The sequence below is a fragment of the Amphiura filiformis genome, chromosome 12 (genome assembly GCF_039555335.1).
Source record: "Amphiura filiformis chromosome 12, Afil_fr2py, whole genome shotgun sequence".
NCBI lineage: Eukaryota > Metazoa > Echinodermata > Ophiuroidea > Amphilepidida > Amphiuridae > Amphiura > Amphiura filiformis.
This window is the reverse complement of record NC_092639.1, coordinates 369,632-385,359: the sequence shown is the minus strand read 5'-3', so window position 1 is coordinate 385,359 and position 15,728 is coordinate 369,632. Positions and strand designations below refer to the sequence as shown.

Below are 15,728 nucleotides of genomic sequence, written 5' to 3'. Positions count from 1 at the left end.
AAAGTATACTCATACATTTTGATGACATAGTGTTTTGTCAACTAGCCTGAGATTCCATTGCAGGAAGTTGGCACATTGGTCAAATGTGAACTTGGTACTGTGTAATAATGCACAGGAAATAAATGACAGAGTATAGATGTGTGGCAAAATACTCGTACTATGTGATGACTTCAGTCCCACACAAATTTCCCCGCACTGCTTCCTGCATGTCTGAGTTGTGAAAGTGTTTTTAGATTATAAAAATATTAAAGGTCAATTATTTTCATAATAAGTTGATATATTATAGAGTAATCCAAAAGGCTGTGAATACTTCAAAGTGAATATAATTTGGAGTATCTATTAGAGGATACATGTACATTTAAATTTCTTTAATGATTTTACAATGTTTATTGTCATTAAAAATGAAAGTAAGCCAAGGGAAATCACTAATAAAGTTTTGACACAAATTCTAGAAACACTGAATTTCTTGTATGTTAATTTGGCAAACTATCACTGTATTCCTGAACTCTGTGGCAGACAGAACTAATAAAATGATGACTTGGAATTGGTTTCTAACAAAGTCATACTGCTCTCTGGATTTAAAGTCGTTGGGATTTGCTCGTTGATTGAAGCAACGATATCAGATTTATGACTAATTGAAACAATCGTTATTGGTGATTTGTACAGCATGAACTGTGATAGAACCTTTGCAAAGTGGGTATTGCAACAACATAACAGGAATGGCTTCTTCTCCTGCTCCCCTCAAAGACATGCACAAAGGTAGGGTTATTTAGACTGACGCCCTCTATCGTTGAAGTTCTGGGTTGACTTGACGACTGAGAAACTTCTGGGTAAATATTTGTGAATTTGATTTTTCCCTAGAATCTGGGGAACTGATTCTGCACTGTTGTGTCACTTCACTTGATTGTGTTTGATTTTGTGTGTTTGGGATGTGTTTCTAGAAGTGTCCCATCCTATGGCAACAGCGCAAAAGGACAAGGGCACCTCAGAAGTTGCGATATGGATCGCAACCAAAGTTGCACGCAAATATTTTCTTGTGGCTGTCACATTTTGGAATGCAAGTTTTTCAATTGTCACTAACACATTCATGAACAAGCATAAAACAAACATATGGCATAACATAAACATGTACAGTTGGTATATAGACAATATTGGATTCTGTCTAAGGTAGGGTTAGTTTAAGGTGAACACACAAGTAGATATGATCAGGCCAAAGGTGGCAGGGGCGTAGCCACCTTTTCTAGACCAGGGGGATCAAAATTGCATATATTGCTGACGGGAAGGGGGAGAATCCAAAATTGGGAGGCATTTACCTGGGGCTGCCATGTACTGCTCCTATCCCAGTGATTTCCAAACTAGATTTTAACCCAAATTTGGGTTGTGAGCACTTGTTCAGGGGTTCACAAACCTTGACTGGAAAGGGAAAAAAGTTTTTAAAAATAAATAAAGGAGGACAGTGCTTTTGAAGAAAAAAAAGAGGTTGGTTACACAAGTTACTGAACTTTGACATATTCTGTGCAAAATATTTGCAGCCCACAAATCATTAGTTTCGGTAAGTTGCAACATTTGTTTTATGCTGGATATGGGTTGCATCATATTTTTCTCATGAAATTTGGGGCATGGAAAAAAAGGTTTTTGTTCCTAACCCAATCTGACTGTGAAAATGAAACATTTTGATACGGAACTCAAATAAACAGACGATGTACAAAATTGGTTTAATGATATTGACTGTTTCACTCTCTCATCTTATTGGTACAAAGTATACTTTTAGTCTGTGTAAGTGTCTAATGAAATGTTTCAAACATGTTTTGTTTCTCATCATTATATTCTTTTTATGAGTTCTGACCATAGGTTTGGAAATATTCCAGTCGAAATACATACACCCCCTATGGACAACATGACAATAGACCTTTTCAAACTGAGTCATTCCGATAAAACCTGAAGCATGAAATTATTTCCCCTATCGCGCTCGCATAAAAGTACCTCTTCAGCATCATGTACAGTGCGAAGTTCCAATGTGTAACAGGCATCATAAACTACAACGAAACTTTCTACAGCCAATTTATGGGTATACATACTTTTGCCAAGGATACTCAACGTGCAATCAAGCGTGTGGTGTTAGTGTTGTGTAAGAGACTGACTGTGGAAGAGGTGATGCACATAAACAAAACGCTCTGTAAAAAAAAATTAACTGACAAAAAATAACGGACATTTTCCATTTCTTTCCATTAGTATCTTATTGTGAAAAACCAAGTACATTGTAGCTGAGGTGTTAGCTCAATACATTGTATGCTAGGAAAATATTTCTCATGATGACCCCATGTTCACATTAATAAGCTGTACATTTCTTGTCTGCCAGTTTGGGTACAATTTGACCCCCTAGCTTTCTGAATAAATAGCGCGGTTTTCCGATCTTGATTTGAAAAGGTCTATTTTAGTCTTCAAATGGGGTTACCTGAATGGGTGACTCCATTTGTGGGAGATTAAGGTCTTGTCTGCCATGGGGGTTGTATGGATTTCAACTGGAATAACCTATTTGGATACTCATGAATGTACAAAAAAATGTAGCTTTCTCATAACCTTACTTTCTAGATATTGAATGTAGTTTACATGTAGTGTTAACCCCATGGGCACTACCAGCCTAATTATCGGCCTCTAAGACCTATTTTGATTGGTTACAATCCATGGATAAGTGCCAATCAGAGATAATGGTAAGAATAGTCAGGACTGAATGGTAATAAGCTTTTATTGCTAAAAATTCTTAAAACTTAAAAGCTGTATTTTAATTGGTTACTCAGATGATTATATCATGTAATTAACCAATCACAGGCACTGTAAGAAAGGCACCCATACCCATGGTGTTTTAAAACATACTCATCTGTCAGGACACAGTTCTTTGATCCATATGCTTGTACATTCATACATGTAGAATGACCTTTGTTGACTTGGGTACAAAAACTCATACTCCACAACTTGAGGTCAAATGGTGAGCAATGATTGTTGAATGAAGATCATTGAACTGTGCCGTTTGAAATTCTACAATTTTGGATTCTTGTGTAGTCTGTAGCTAGATTGCAATCAAATCAAAATATTCACACACATTGAAACAAATTAACAGACACTTTGTAAACTCATTAAAACCATGTCTAAGTCTATCACTTTGAAAAAGATGTACATTATTTGTTACTTTGGGCCACTTGTTGCCTTATTTGGGATTTCATCACAAGCACATACATTTGTAATGTATATTGCTTACACAATGTAAGTCTACATCTCTGTTTTGGTGTCGTGATTGTTGATGGCCGTGAAATGCTGTCTGTGTGCAAAGGAATTATGTGTAAGTTACTTTAATACATAAATATTTTAAGGACAGGGAGTATGCACGATGCGCAAAAAACACTGCAATTTGTGTATAATCGTGTATTATAGATCCGACCGCAAATTTTAAGATTTTCACAAAATGACCATTTTCAAGTACCGTATTCATTCCAATAAGCGCCCAGGGCGCTTTACAACTTAGTCATTTTGGGTGGGCGCTTATTTTTTACCTAGTCCTGGTTTACCTAATTTTTTTGTAAGCGCCGTTTATTATTTCTACGTTATATAGGGTCAAGTTTACACATGACTTCAAATCCTCAAGCTATTTCACTGTATCAACGTCTATCAGTCACTTCAACATCAATGGTGGATGGTACCCTTTAGCAAATTGAAAATACCCTGGGTGGGCGCTTATTGGGGTATGGGCGCTTATTGGAATGAATACGGTATCACAGATGGATCAGGATTTTTAAAAAAAGCATTGTATTGTTTGGGAATTTGATAAGTGAGTGAGCATTGACAACATTTGCTTTAAGAAGTGAATGGTGACAGTGTCTTACAACATGTGTTTCTACTGAGTTGATGCAACCCTAGTGAAAATGTTAAACTCAGGTAACTCTGTAAACTCTGGACAGAGCTCTGTCCAGAGTAAAGAACAATGGGTTACAGAGTATGTGCGGAGTGAGTCCGGAGAAAAAACTCAGGAACTTGGATCAGTATAACAAAAGAAACTCAGGCACCTCTGGAACTACAGGAGTAACTCCAGAGCATGTCCAGAGATACTCAGTGACACAACTGTTAACAGTTATCCATTCATCCATTGACCTCTAATACAATACATAGCCCACTTGCCCCACCCACTTCATATGCTTGACTTGTTCCACAATAGGTACTTATTGATTATTGATTACCTAACCACCACTACTGTGTAGCTCTATACTCACTGTATTATGTAGCATTTATTTGCTTAAAAATGGAAGGAGGCCCTCATTCTAAAGAGAAGCTTCCAAATAATAATGTAGTGTATGTTTGAATAATAATAATAAAAAAACCATGCACAATTACTTTAGCTTTTTACTTATTATCTTGAGGTTGATCTGAACCTAGGAATTTGTGGCCCTCATAACTGCCAAATTGTTTTTTTATATAAAAGTATTATTTAGAATGGCAAAGACTTAACAAATCCATCTGTGAGGTCATATAAGGCAAAAAATGCACACAAAAAAAATTCTTTTAAAATTTGTAAAAACTACTAATATCTAGAACTAATTTTGACCAACATAAAAAAAAATTTCACCAAAAATGGTTAAAAATTATTGGAAATTTTGCTAAAAAATCATGATTTTCACCCAAATTAAAAATTTGTTGTTCAAAATTAAAATATGGGTCCTAGATTTTTTACCTAGTTTTTAAAATTCACTCATTTTTTTTGTTTCCCCAAAAAATTTGAGTAAAAGAAACTCTGTATTGGGGGGGATTTTCGCCCTATTTTTCCTTCCTATACTTTGTACAGAGTTGAAGTGTCCAATATAATCACCACTTGGACGTGTTGGATAGGCTCACTTTTAGCCCAATTCTTTTGGTAAAATTTTTTGACCGTAAGTTAAATTTTTGACCAAAAACCATAATTACCAACAAAAAAAAAAATATTTTGACCAAAAAAAAAATCTATTTTTGACCAAAATCATCATTTTGACCAAAAATCATATTTTTGATCAAAAATCATCATTTTGACCAAAAATCATATTTTTGATCAAAAATCATATTTTTGATCAAAAATCATCATTTTGACAAAAATCATATTGTTTACCAAAAATATTATATTTGACAGAAATCATATTTTGACCAGAAATCACATTTTGACTAAAAATCACATTTCTGATCATATTTTGATCAAAAATCATATTTTTGGCCAAAAAATCATATTTTTGACCAAAAATCTTATTTAGACCAAATATCTTATTTTTGACAGAAATCATATTTTGACTAAAAATCACATTTCTGATCATATTTTTGATCAAAAATCATATTTTTGACCAAAAATCATATTTTTAACTAAAAATCATATTTTTAACTAAAAATCATATTTTTAACTAAAAATCATATTTTTGACTAAAAATCATATTTAGACCAAATATCTGTATTTTGACAGAAATCATATTTTTGACCAGAAATCACATTTTGACTAAAAATCACATTTCTGACTAAAAATCACATTTCTGACCAAAAATCAAATTTTTGACCAGAAATCACATTTTGACTAAAAATCATATTTCTAACTAAAAATCATATTTTTAACTAAAAATCATATTTTTGACTAAAAATCATATTTAGACCAAATATCTGTATTTTGACAGAAATCATATTTTGACCAGAAATCACATTTTGACTAAAAATCACATTTCTGACTAAAAATCACATTTCTGACCAAAAATCAAATTTTTGACCAGAAATCACATTTTTACTAAAAATCACACTTCTGATCATATTTTGATCAAAAATCATATCTTTGACCAAAAATCATATTTTTGGCCAAAAAATCATATTTTTGACCAAAAATCTTATTTAGACCAAATATCTTATTTTTGACAGAAATCATATTTTGACCAGAAATCACATTTCTGATCATATTTTTGATCAAAAATCATATTTGTGACCAAAAATCATATTTTTGACTAAAAATCATATTTAGACCAAATATCTGTATTTTGACAGAAATCATATTTTTGACCAGAAATCACATTTTGACTAAAAATCACATTTCTGACTAAAAATCACATTTCTGACCAAAAATCAAAATCAAAATTTTTGACCAAAAATCATATTATTGACCAAAAATGATTATATTTGACCAAAAATGATTATATTTGACCAATAAAAGATTTTGAAAACAAGGATAAAATTGATTGGACACAAATTCAAGAGTCGCACTCCTTTGAAGACAAGTTAATGTTTATACACTTCTGTTTATTAGGTCATACATGTCATGCTGTTTCACTTTGAAGTACAATATTCAATTGTCAAATTCAATCATATTCACCTCATAATACTTCAGCTCACGTATCTGTTAAAAATCAATACTGCCATTGGCAGTGCATTAACTTACCAATAAGATAATACAAAGTTTGATGACCTATCTATGCTACTTAATTGGTATTAAAAAGATTAAAATGTAGAAAAAGTATGCCAATTCGCTGTAGAAGTGACGCAATTAATCGGATTAACTGAAAATTCACTTTTAATAACAATAGAGGAATACAATTTTGAATATATCGCCCTGCACTACAACATTTGCGATATATTTATGCAATGAACCATACATGTCAAAGAAAGGCTGACCACTCACACCTGTAAGATTAGTATCTAAGAGTGGTATACATTTGCATACATACACAGGGCGATCTATTCAAAAATTGTATTCCTCTATTGCTATGGTACTTAATTTGATTATTACGTCACTTCTACGTCGAATAGACACAAGTGACATATCCAGCCACCTGGTGAACTCAAAGACCAGGCAAAAGGTATACATTTTAAATAGACATAGAATATTTGATGCAACATAATACATTTCCACCAGGCATTTTGATCAACATACATACCGTATTGTGTTTGTATTAAATGCCCAGGCGTTGTTTTTCCCCAAATGGGGTGTTATTAAAAGTGAATTTTCAGTAAAAAATCCTTAAATTGGGTTCAAATTCAAGATGGCTGCTCACACATAATTGTATGGACCATGATATTTTTGCAGTAAATACTATGAAATTACATCTGTAAGTGTATCATCAAACAAGAATCTGATAAATTTGTGAAATAATAATTATGCAACAAACTGGATAGGAGTTTGAGTCATAATAGGTTTTTTCCATGCAATTTAGCGATCGTAACTAAATGACTAATACAAGTTTTAGCTTACTGCATTTTTGTTTCTTTTTTCATTGAAAAATTGAGGGGGGCATTTAAAACAAAAAATATGGTAGTTGAATTATTTTTGCATTTGGAAATTGTTTTGAGTTGTTTATTTTAGCTGATTTTGTAACTTTATATAAACCACTTTAACAGCAGTTAGCTTGTCGCTACTACTAGCTTAGAAAGCATAGCTTCTTAAAATCTCACAAAACATGAAGGAAAAGCAAGCTTGAGAATATTTTTTAAATGCCTACATGTTGATCCACAAGACTCAGCACAGGTTGTCACTGACCACGACAGCCTCATATCACAACCTTTTACACCATAGTCGAACACAATATCGATTGAGCTAACTTGACTGCTGATAAAACTACATGTAAAACATAAATTAATAAATTAAATTCAGAAACAATAAATTTAAACAAAACTTAAAATAACCAACACAAATAATTACACAAAGATTCAAAACAATTTTGAATGATAAAAACAAAGTAATAGACCTAAAGAAAGATTGTATAAATTATAAACCCTTCCATTGAGTTGTATGAGATATAAGGTTTGGCTCCTCGTATATTCCTATGGGCAAAATTCCGGACTATGAATAATTGACGATTTATATCTACATTATAAACAAAGATGTTTGCAAAAGTGGTCATTCATTAAATTACTCAAGGTTTGGCTGATTTCAAAACTTGAAATCAACTCCATATGACCGATGCGCAGTTATTAACCTCTAATCGTCACCCTGCTATAATAATCAATTGCCTAACTCATTTTTTGTAATTTACAAAATATGGTTCAAGCATGCATTTAAAAACATATTTATTCACCAATCTTTGCACAGGAACAAATGATAATGTGACAAATTAAAAGGAATAATCACAAATGAATAGGCTAATTACGTAACTGATGCATATTCTACTTCTCAAAATTACAAAAAAATGACTATCGTAGGGTGACAATATGTGACGTGCTCCTACAAAATGAGCATAGAGTCACAAGTTGGGAGTTTCAAGATGTTCCAGCTTGTTCCTTGTTTGAAGACATCTATATTGGCAATAGTATCATTCTTTGAGAATGGGGACAGAACTGAATCGAGTATACAGCATATGTGGTTTTGCATATGACGTATCATACCGTAAATATGGCGGACTATATTCAAATGTATTCAACAAAAGCATGATTGCAATCTACCGCAACAGTCCGTCTCACACACATAACCCTGCACTACAATCAAATATGTTGATGACAACATTTGACCGAATGGACTGTACTGCGCCATGATTACGGTGAAGTACACCTTTGTTTGAAGCCAATCAATAATACAGGTGTCTTCAAACAAAGAACAGCATTTTCATTAGCCAAAATTCGTAGCAATTTGGATATTCAAACAAAATTATAAACAAAATTAGGCGACATGATTTAAAAAATCACAAAATTAAAAATAGTCAAGAGATGTGTCAAAATGATTGATTACATATAAGAAATCATCGCAGATGAAACAGCTGATGATAATACACCGTTTGATGAAGGAGATGCAGATGCAGAAGTGAGTGGGAAAGAGAGGCTGGTGGGTGGTGGAACTGGGTGACTTGGACGCAATTTGGCTAGCAGCCTATCCTTCAAACGATGCTTGTCTTGGCATGTGTCACCAATAAACCTGGCAATGGCTGCCTCTTTGGTACGGGTATTCTTCAGGCCATACGTTTTGCATTGAGGGAAGTTGTGTATTACTGTATCTGGATATAAAACAGATATGGAAAAATGTAATAAATACCACTTGATTTTCAATGCATGGAGGGTACATAAAGGATCAGACTTATTCATTGACAATTATTTTGAAAAACAATCAACAGCATAAATTATTTGAGAATAATTTCATTCAGTAATGCTCAGGCAACTAACTGCACACTTGTACTACTACCGAGTACGTATACTGAAAGTGCATTCGACAATAGTGTTCAAGTTTTGTGTCATACAACAACCACCAAAAAAATCGGTTTCAGAATGCTTTTGTGAGATTTTTTGCCCGAAATTATGCTCCAGGAGCATATACTAAAAAATTTCATCAATAAAATGGTCAATTTATACTTACTAATAATGGCACTAGTTTTTGTTTGGTCTAGGGCTGGCTTTGTAGCACTTGCTCGGAATGAATGTGTGGCTAGTACTTCCTTTCCAAACATGCACAGTAACAGTGCCTTTGTTGCCTTGCGGGCGTCTACTTCTTCCAAAGCTGCCTTCAAGGCAGCTGGTGGTATGAGCTGAAGTTGAAAAAGAATAATCATAAAATTAATCTAGAACAATAATTGATACAATGGTTCTATTGATCAGTATTAACATTAATTTTAGCTTGTGTTGCAATTTTGGCTGCCTATGAATTTGAGCAAGAACATGTGGTGCATGGAAGCTGGAGAGTACTCAAAGTCAATTAGTTTTGAGAGAATTTGTAGGTGGACATATAAACATACCAATTGTTAAGAAATTTGGACCCATCGATGTACCACAAGCTCAATTTTTTTGGCAAAATTGGTGTTTGCATTTTGGCAAAACTTTTCCTCAAACGGGCTAGTGAGACACGTCCAGTCTCTGCTACAGACATGGTACATTATTTATATAAAACATACTTTTTCAGTAACATTCATAAGCCTGATTTAAAAATCAATTCTTAAATTGAACATATTATATGCAGCTCAGACACTAAAAGTGCACTAAAACTGTAGTTATACCAAAAGCACAAAGTTAAGATAAAAGTCAGTAAAAGGCACCACTGAAACTTTGAAAACTTTATGCATCAATATATATTACTTATTGGACAAAATAATACACATTTTTACCAATTATATGTATAACCTATTTTGTCATTAAAAATTTCCCATTGACACTTACCCCAGTTGTGGTCTCTGGCTGCTGCAGTGGCGTCTGCTGCTGAAGTAGTGACTGCTGCTGCGGTGACTGCTGCTGAAGTATTGACTGCTGCTGCGGTGACTGCTGCTGAAGTGACTGCTGCTGCGGTGACTGCTGCTGCGGTGACTGCCACTGCGGTGACTGCCGCTGTGGTGACTGCCGCTGCGGTGACTGCCACTGTGGTGACTGCCGCTGCGGTGACTGCCGCAGCGGTGACTGCCGCAGCGGTGACTGCCGCAGCGGTGCCTGCTGCTGTGGTGACTGCCGCAGCGGTGACCGTGGTGATGGTCTGTCGGCCTTCATCTCAGCTAAGATCTTAAAAACTTCCTTTAGCTGTGTGGTATTGTCTGAAATAAATACATTTGTACAACATTAAAGAGTGACAATAAACCAATAATCAAATTGGATCAATTCCCCCAAGAGGAAAAGTTGCTCTGAAATAAAGAACATGCAGTAGTCCATGAACTGATCTTCAACAGGAACAACTTACAAAGTCATTCATTGTACCTATGACCAAAAACATGATTTTGGTCAAAAATGTGATTTTTGGATAGAAACATGATTTTTGGTCAAAAATATGATATCTGGTCCAAAAAAAATTGTTTACAAAATGTGATTTTGGATAAAAATATGACTTTTGGTATGAGTTTTAGTAAAAAAATCAGTTTTGGTCAAAAATTGTTGAAAACAATATTCAGATTGAAAAAGTGAGCCTATCCAACACAGTCCCAAGTGTTGAGTCCAAGTGTTGATTATACTAGTATTGGACTATTCAACTCTGTACGAAGTATAGGGAGGAAGATTCTGAAAACATAATATTAAATGGTTACAGTTGCATTAATCATTGTTAATGTGAGTTCTAAATCACCATTTTAGCATGTTTTGGCACTTTTTTCAAGAAATTAGTACAAAAGTGAACTTTTTTCTTTTTATCTCCAGTTAAGTTAGGACTAAATGAATGATTAGGATTGAGCTACATGTATGTTTCATTTAGCAGAATTTGATAATATTTTTTTAATCACAAAAAATTAGTGCTGTATTTTTCTGGAATGGGGAGTAGTTACAGCAATAGTGTAAACGCACCTTTAAACGCATCATTAAATCTTTCTTCAACGCCAGAAATCCGCTCCTCGTGCCTTTCCATTTTCCCTTCCATCATTGACAGTCTTGTTAAGACGCTCTGCGTAAGAAAAGAAAAATATTTTGATTAAGTAATAGCTAGACTTTAACTTCACATGCCAGTAGGGTACAAAAATAACCATACTGTAAAACCTTGTCTACAAGCAAAATTATTATTTGGAGTTTAAACTGCTATATTAATACTGATACAAACACTATCATTGTAAAACCAATCTATTGTAATGTTTTTGAGGAGGGTATTTGCCTTTGTCCATAAAAAAAACCCTTGTTTAGAGGCATATATGCTTGCATTGTAGACGTAATTCGGTTGTTATTTTAGTTATACTGCTCATCTGAAAATAGAAGCTTTTACATATATCCTGCACCATCTTCCAAAATACTTTTTTAATTAATCAGAGTTGAGATACAAGGACTGAAAATTTGAATGAGAGAGTATTAATAAACTGAAAACTGGATCAGTTCTTAACACATTAGTCTTTTAAATAACAGTTAAAATCCCTGCATGAAACCGCAAATTGTACCACATGTAATACTTACAGACATTTCTGCAGTTGCTGGCATTGGCACAACATGGCCATTGTCACGTTTTCTTCCCGCTGGAATGAAGTCATTCACACCTAAAGACAGAAAATACCAATATGGTTGAATTGTTAAAAAAATATTCTGCACTTTCCCCCATTTTCCTCTCTACCTTAGCTTGCATCTCTTCATGTTGGTTCACCAAATTCTTATCATTCCCCATCTCTCTATGGCTCTACCCCTCTATCTCTTGCGCCCACCCTACTATACCATCCTTTCTCACTCAGTGGCGTGCAAAAGTGAGGGGGGGGGGGCATTGTCAGTCAGTCTGTAGAAGATTTAGGATTGGCCTATTATGGTGAGCAAAGTGATTGAGCTGAAACTTTTTGAACAGTCTGGGGAAACAAGACATGTGCTGGTGTGCCCTCTAACTTTTTAAAACCTGCGGACACCACTGCTCTCACTCCCAATGGGTAAACAGTTGATTGACATTACCTTCACTTATTCCATATGTACTGCTGCTTTGCTCCATTATCGGTTCATTATTCAAACCTAAACACAAAGAATGAAAAACAAAAAAATGTGTCTCATTTCACATAATACACCAGGCTCATCTCAAGTGTATCACTTCAAATCATCCCCTAGTCATATGGTTAAGGAATGTTCTCTGTATTCCGAAACCATATGACTTGGGGATGATTTGAAGTGACCTCCACTTGAGATGAGTCTAGTATTTATTCCTGGCTGTTATGTAAAAAGAGACACATGTAGCAGCCGACAAGTGCATCTTTTTGATATGGATGTACCCTGGGGGATGTACACATATAAAATTTGCATTCTCTTAAAAATGTGCATCACATCTTTTATAGCCAAGAGGTATCCCTTTTACATTTATATGAAGATAAGCACCACAAATTAGAAGTTTCATATTTGATTTGACAAAGTAATAAAATACTGTTAAGATTAGCACAGGGCTGTTGACTCAAAATGTTTTGGGCACTTTCCAAAGGCGTAGACAGCTCTGTCTGTCAAGGTAGACAAGGTTCTAAAAATTTAAACTTAAACTGAATTAGAATAGTAGTAGTGGATGCCGGCTACTCAAAATATTGGCCAGCCATCCATTATGACACGATATTGGATAGGCAAAAGGCAAAATCCTATCTTTTATTCTCTAAATAAATTACTATGGCTAAGATTAAATGTGTACCTTCTGGATCCCTGTTGAGGTCATGCAGTCGCAGAATCTCCCTCTGTGTGTTGTCTCTCTGCCTTTTCTGAAGAGTTTTATCTGTATGATAATAATATAAATTGTGTTTATTGTTACTTTTAACCTACTTTTAATACTTGACTGCCGCTTATTTACTATCTAGTACTATTCCATTACTGTAACAGAATCACTTTCCCCATTTTTAAACAAGAGCAGGTTGATGTGGCTACACTTGAAATTTAAGATCATCATTATTTAATGTTGAAATGTGTAATGTGCATGTTTGTTCAAACATGGGTCATCATCATTCACACACATCTTGATAACTAGTTTAAGATAAATAGACAATCAGCTTGAAACTTGCAACTTACAATGTAGCTCGGGATGAAATGGTTAAGAATAAGATTAAGAAAGAGAACAACAAAACAAGGATTTTCTGCTCTTTGCTCGGTTCAATTTGTATGAGTCACACGGACCCGTACCGTAGGAAATTTGCAGGTCCCTGCCTATTTTCACAGATATTTAATGTAAGGACGCGCCTTATTTGGAGCGCAGCATAACTTCAATTACCTGAACATTCATTAGCTGCTGTCATTCCTGCTGTAGCACCTATGGATAAACAAAGAGAGTGCACAAATGAAATCAAGAGCCATTTACAATGCATAAAACCCATGAGGTTCAGGCGGCTCTGCCACCTCGCCCCCACCACGGCCCTTAAGTGGCCCCCTGGACCCCACACCGTGACGCTTTCGATCACTACACTTGCTCGCTAAGATAGTGGAGCTTGAGCAATTCTACTGTCTAAAAGTGGAGCTTCATACTTCATTTGAGAACCCCTGTTTTAGGGGGTACACTTTTTACATATAGTCATACGTGTGCTCTTAATGTTGCCAGCCAATAATAAAGCACTTTGATATCAGTTTAATTATGATCATCTGATCCATCGCAATGTATAAAGGCCTATATACATATTTAAAGTTACATACTATTTTTAACTATTGTGATTTGGTAGTTCACAGCATCTTGCAAATGAGCTTTGGCAAAAATTACATTGCTCATTTCATTGCAAGCATGTAGAATAATTCAAATATGATATTAAGCATGAAAAAGAATTTCTACAAGAAGGAAAAATGTTTGTAACCATGGTAACAAACACTGCATGTAACACATGCCCTTAGAATTATTGCCTGTGTGTGTTACCATTTTCAGTTAGTATACTGTTTTAAAACATACCTTGGTTTTCCTGGTCCTGTTTCTTTTTCTGCTTTACTTTCCTCTTGTTGCCTGAAAAATTCATAAGATTTGTTTCAATACAAGTGATCGGACATCATAACAATTTTAATTTATTTATTGCCAATTAGAAAACTAGATAATAAGCAGTGCAAAATTTTGTGACAACTAAAATGGAAAGGTGACAAAATTATTAAAAACCTGGGTTTACTAGAGCATCCATTGCCAAACATCAGTTGTCAGAGGGTTCATCACTTAAATATGTGCACTACACACAGGCATAATTATACCCAAAAGCCATTATTACTGATCACTGTAGCCCCCAAACCATTGAACAACAACACATGGATAGGTCGAGGTTACAACAGAACTATTTATAGCAGTGAGTTCCTTGTCCAAGAATTTCAAGTTAACTCAATTTTTTTGCACAAGAGTAAAAAAGTAAACCGCACCTTGGTTCAAAATTGCAACCTCTCACATAGTTGATTGCCTAAACGATGAGCTTACCTGACTGCAGTATTTAAGGGCAGCACAAGACATACATTTTGTCACAAATCAAAGCAAAAAAAAATAATAATAATAAAAAACATCTTACCTTCTTTGTTGTTCTCCTTGTTCTTCTCTCTTGACATGCTCGTCTTCTTGTCTGTGTACCAGGCAATGGATAGAGAAATATTCACAAGTTCAGTTTAAATTATCTCTTCAATTGTACACAGTAGGCCTATCTGCCACATACATATTGATCGATCGGAACCAGAAACCTTTAACGCACTACAACCATCTCTCTCAAAATGGGCATAACGTTGGCAGAATAACTTTCTGATATTCGAAATTTGAAAACCTTATTTTATATCCTTTAATTTCATACCAAACATGTTATGACGGCTCCTTGCTTTGGTCTTCAACCTTGGTTTGGTCTTCAAACATCAATATTTCCTCCAGAATTTTGTTTGTTTTCTATTAATTTTTTTCATGAATAATGAAATGTATCTTCTATAGTGTCCTGGCCACTTTATGCTCATTTTATGGAAGCAGGTGATTGTAATATTTTATTCTTATAAAGCGCATTACATTGAATTAAATATCTCAAGGCGCTTAACATATTACAAGCATAAATACATGAACACACAAAAAAAATTAATTAAATTTAATTTTTTGAAAATTAAAAATACACACTAGCAATTTAAAATACAGGGAATGCCACATCAATGGATTGCACATGCAGTTGTATTATTTCTCACAAACAGAAAATCAACACTGTGGAATATACATCAAAATGACAAAACTAAAAAATATATATCACAATGCACTTTGCACAAAAGTAAATACAATGGCAATCAGGAGACGCAAAAAGCATGATATAAAAGTGTGAAATGTGCATAGATACGAACAAAAGGAAGCATAAAATGATAAATACAATGCACACAGTGTATATTGCAGAGAAACGGCACAGAATTCAAACGTGTCAATTTTTAACTGAACAACAAAATATATTTTC

General features: G+C 34.4%; 3 protein-coding genes across 4 annotated transcripts in view; 2 read left to right on the top strand and 1 right to left on the bottom strand.

The window, feature by feature from the left end:
* LOC140165612 (ubiquitin-conjugating enzyme E2 T-like) overlaps positions 1–15,728 on the top strand; it is a 264,610-nt gene that overhangs the window by 92,628 nt on the left and 156,254 nt on the right. The gene's annotated exons all lie outside the window — the stretch shown is intronic.
* LOC140165609 (E3 ubiquitin-protein ligase SIAH1) overlaps positions 1–15,728 on the top strand; it is a 69,262-nt gene that overhangs the window by 14,430 nt on the left and 39,104 nt on the right. The window contains exon 1 of one of the 2 annotated variants that reach the window (XM_072188891.1): positions 496–759. The exons of the other annotated variant lie outside the window; for it this stretch is intronic. Within the exon in view, the coding sequence (XP_072044992.1) occupies positions 720–759 (40 nt within the window). The 5' untranslated portion in view covers positions 496–719. Of the gene's footprint in view, positions 1–495; positions 760–15,728 lie in introns of those variants that run through there. 2 annotated transcript variants of the gene reach the window in all.
* LOC140165608 (uncharacterized) lies at positions 6,265–14,899 on the bottom strand. Its single transcript, XM_072188890.1, has 10 exons — positions 14,826–14,899; positions 14,234–14,284; positions 13,571–13,609; positions 13,001–13,081; positions 12,289–12,345; positions 11,812–11,891; positions 11,218–11,314; positions 10,117–10,481; positions 9,323–9,491; positions 6,265–8,966 (listed from the first exon to the last, which is right to left on the bottom strand). The coding sequence occupies exons 1-10, from the start codon at positions 14,860–14,862 to the stop codon at positions 8,701–8,703; spliced, it is 1,242 nt and encodes a 413-aa protein (XP_072044991.1). The 5' UTR covers positions 14,863–14,899; the 3' UTR covers positions 6,265–8,700.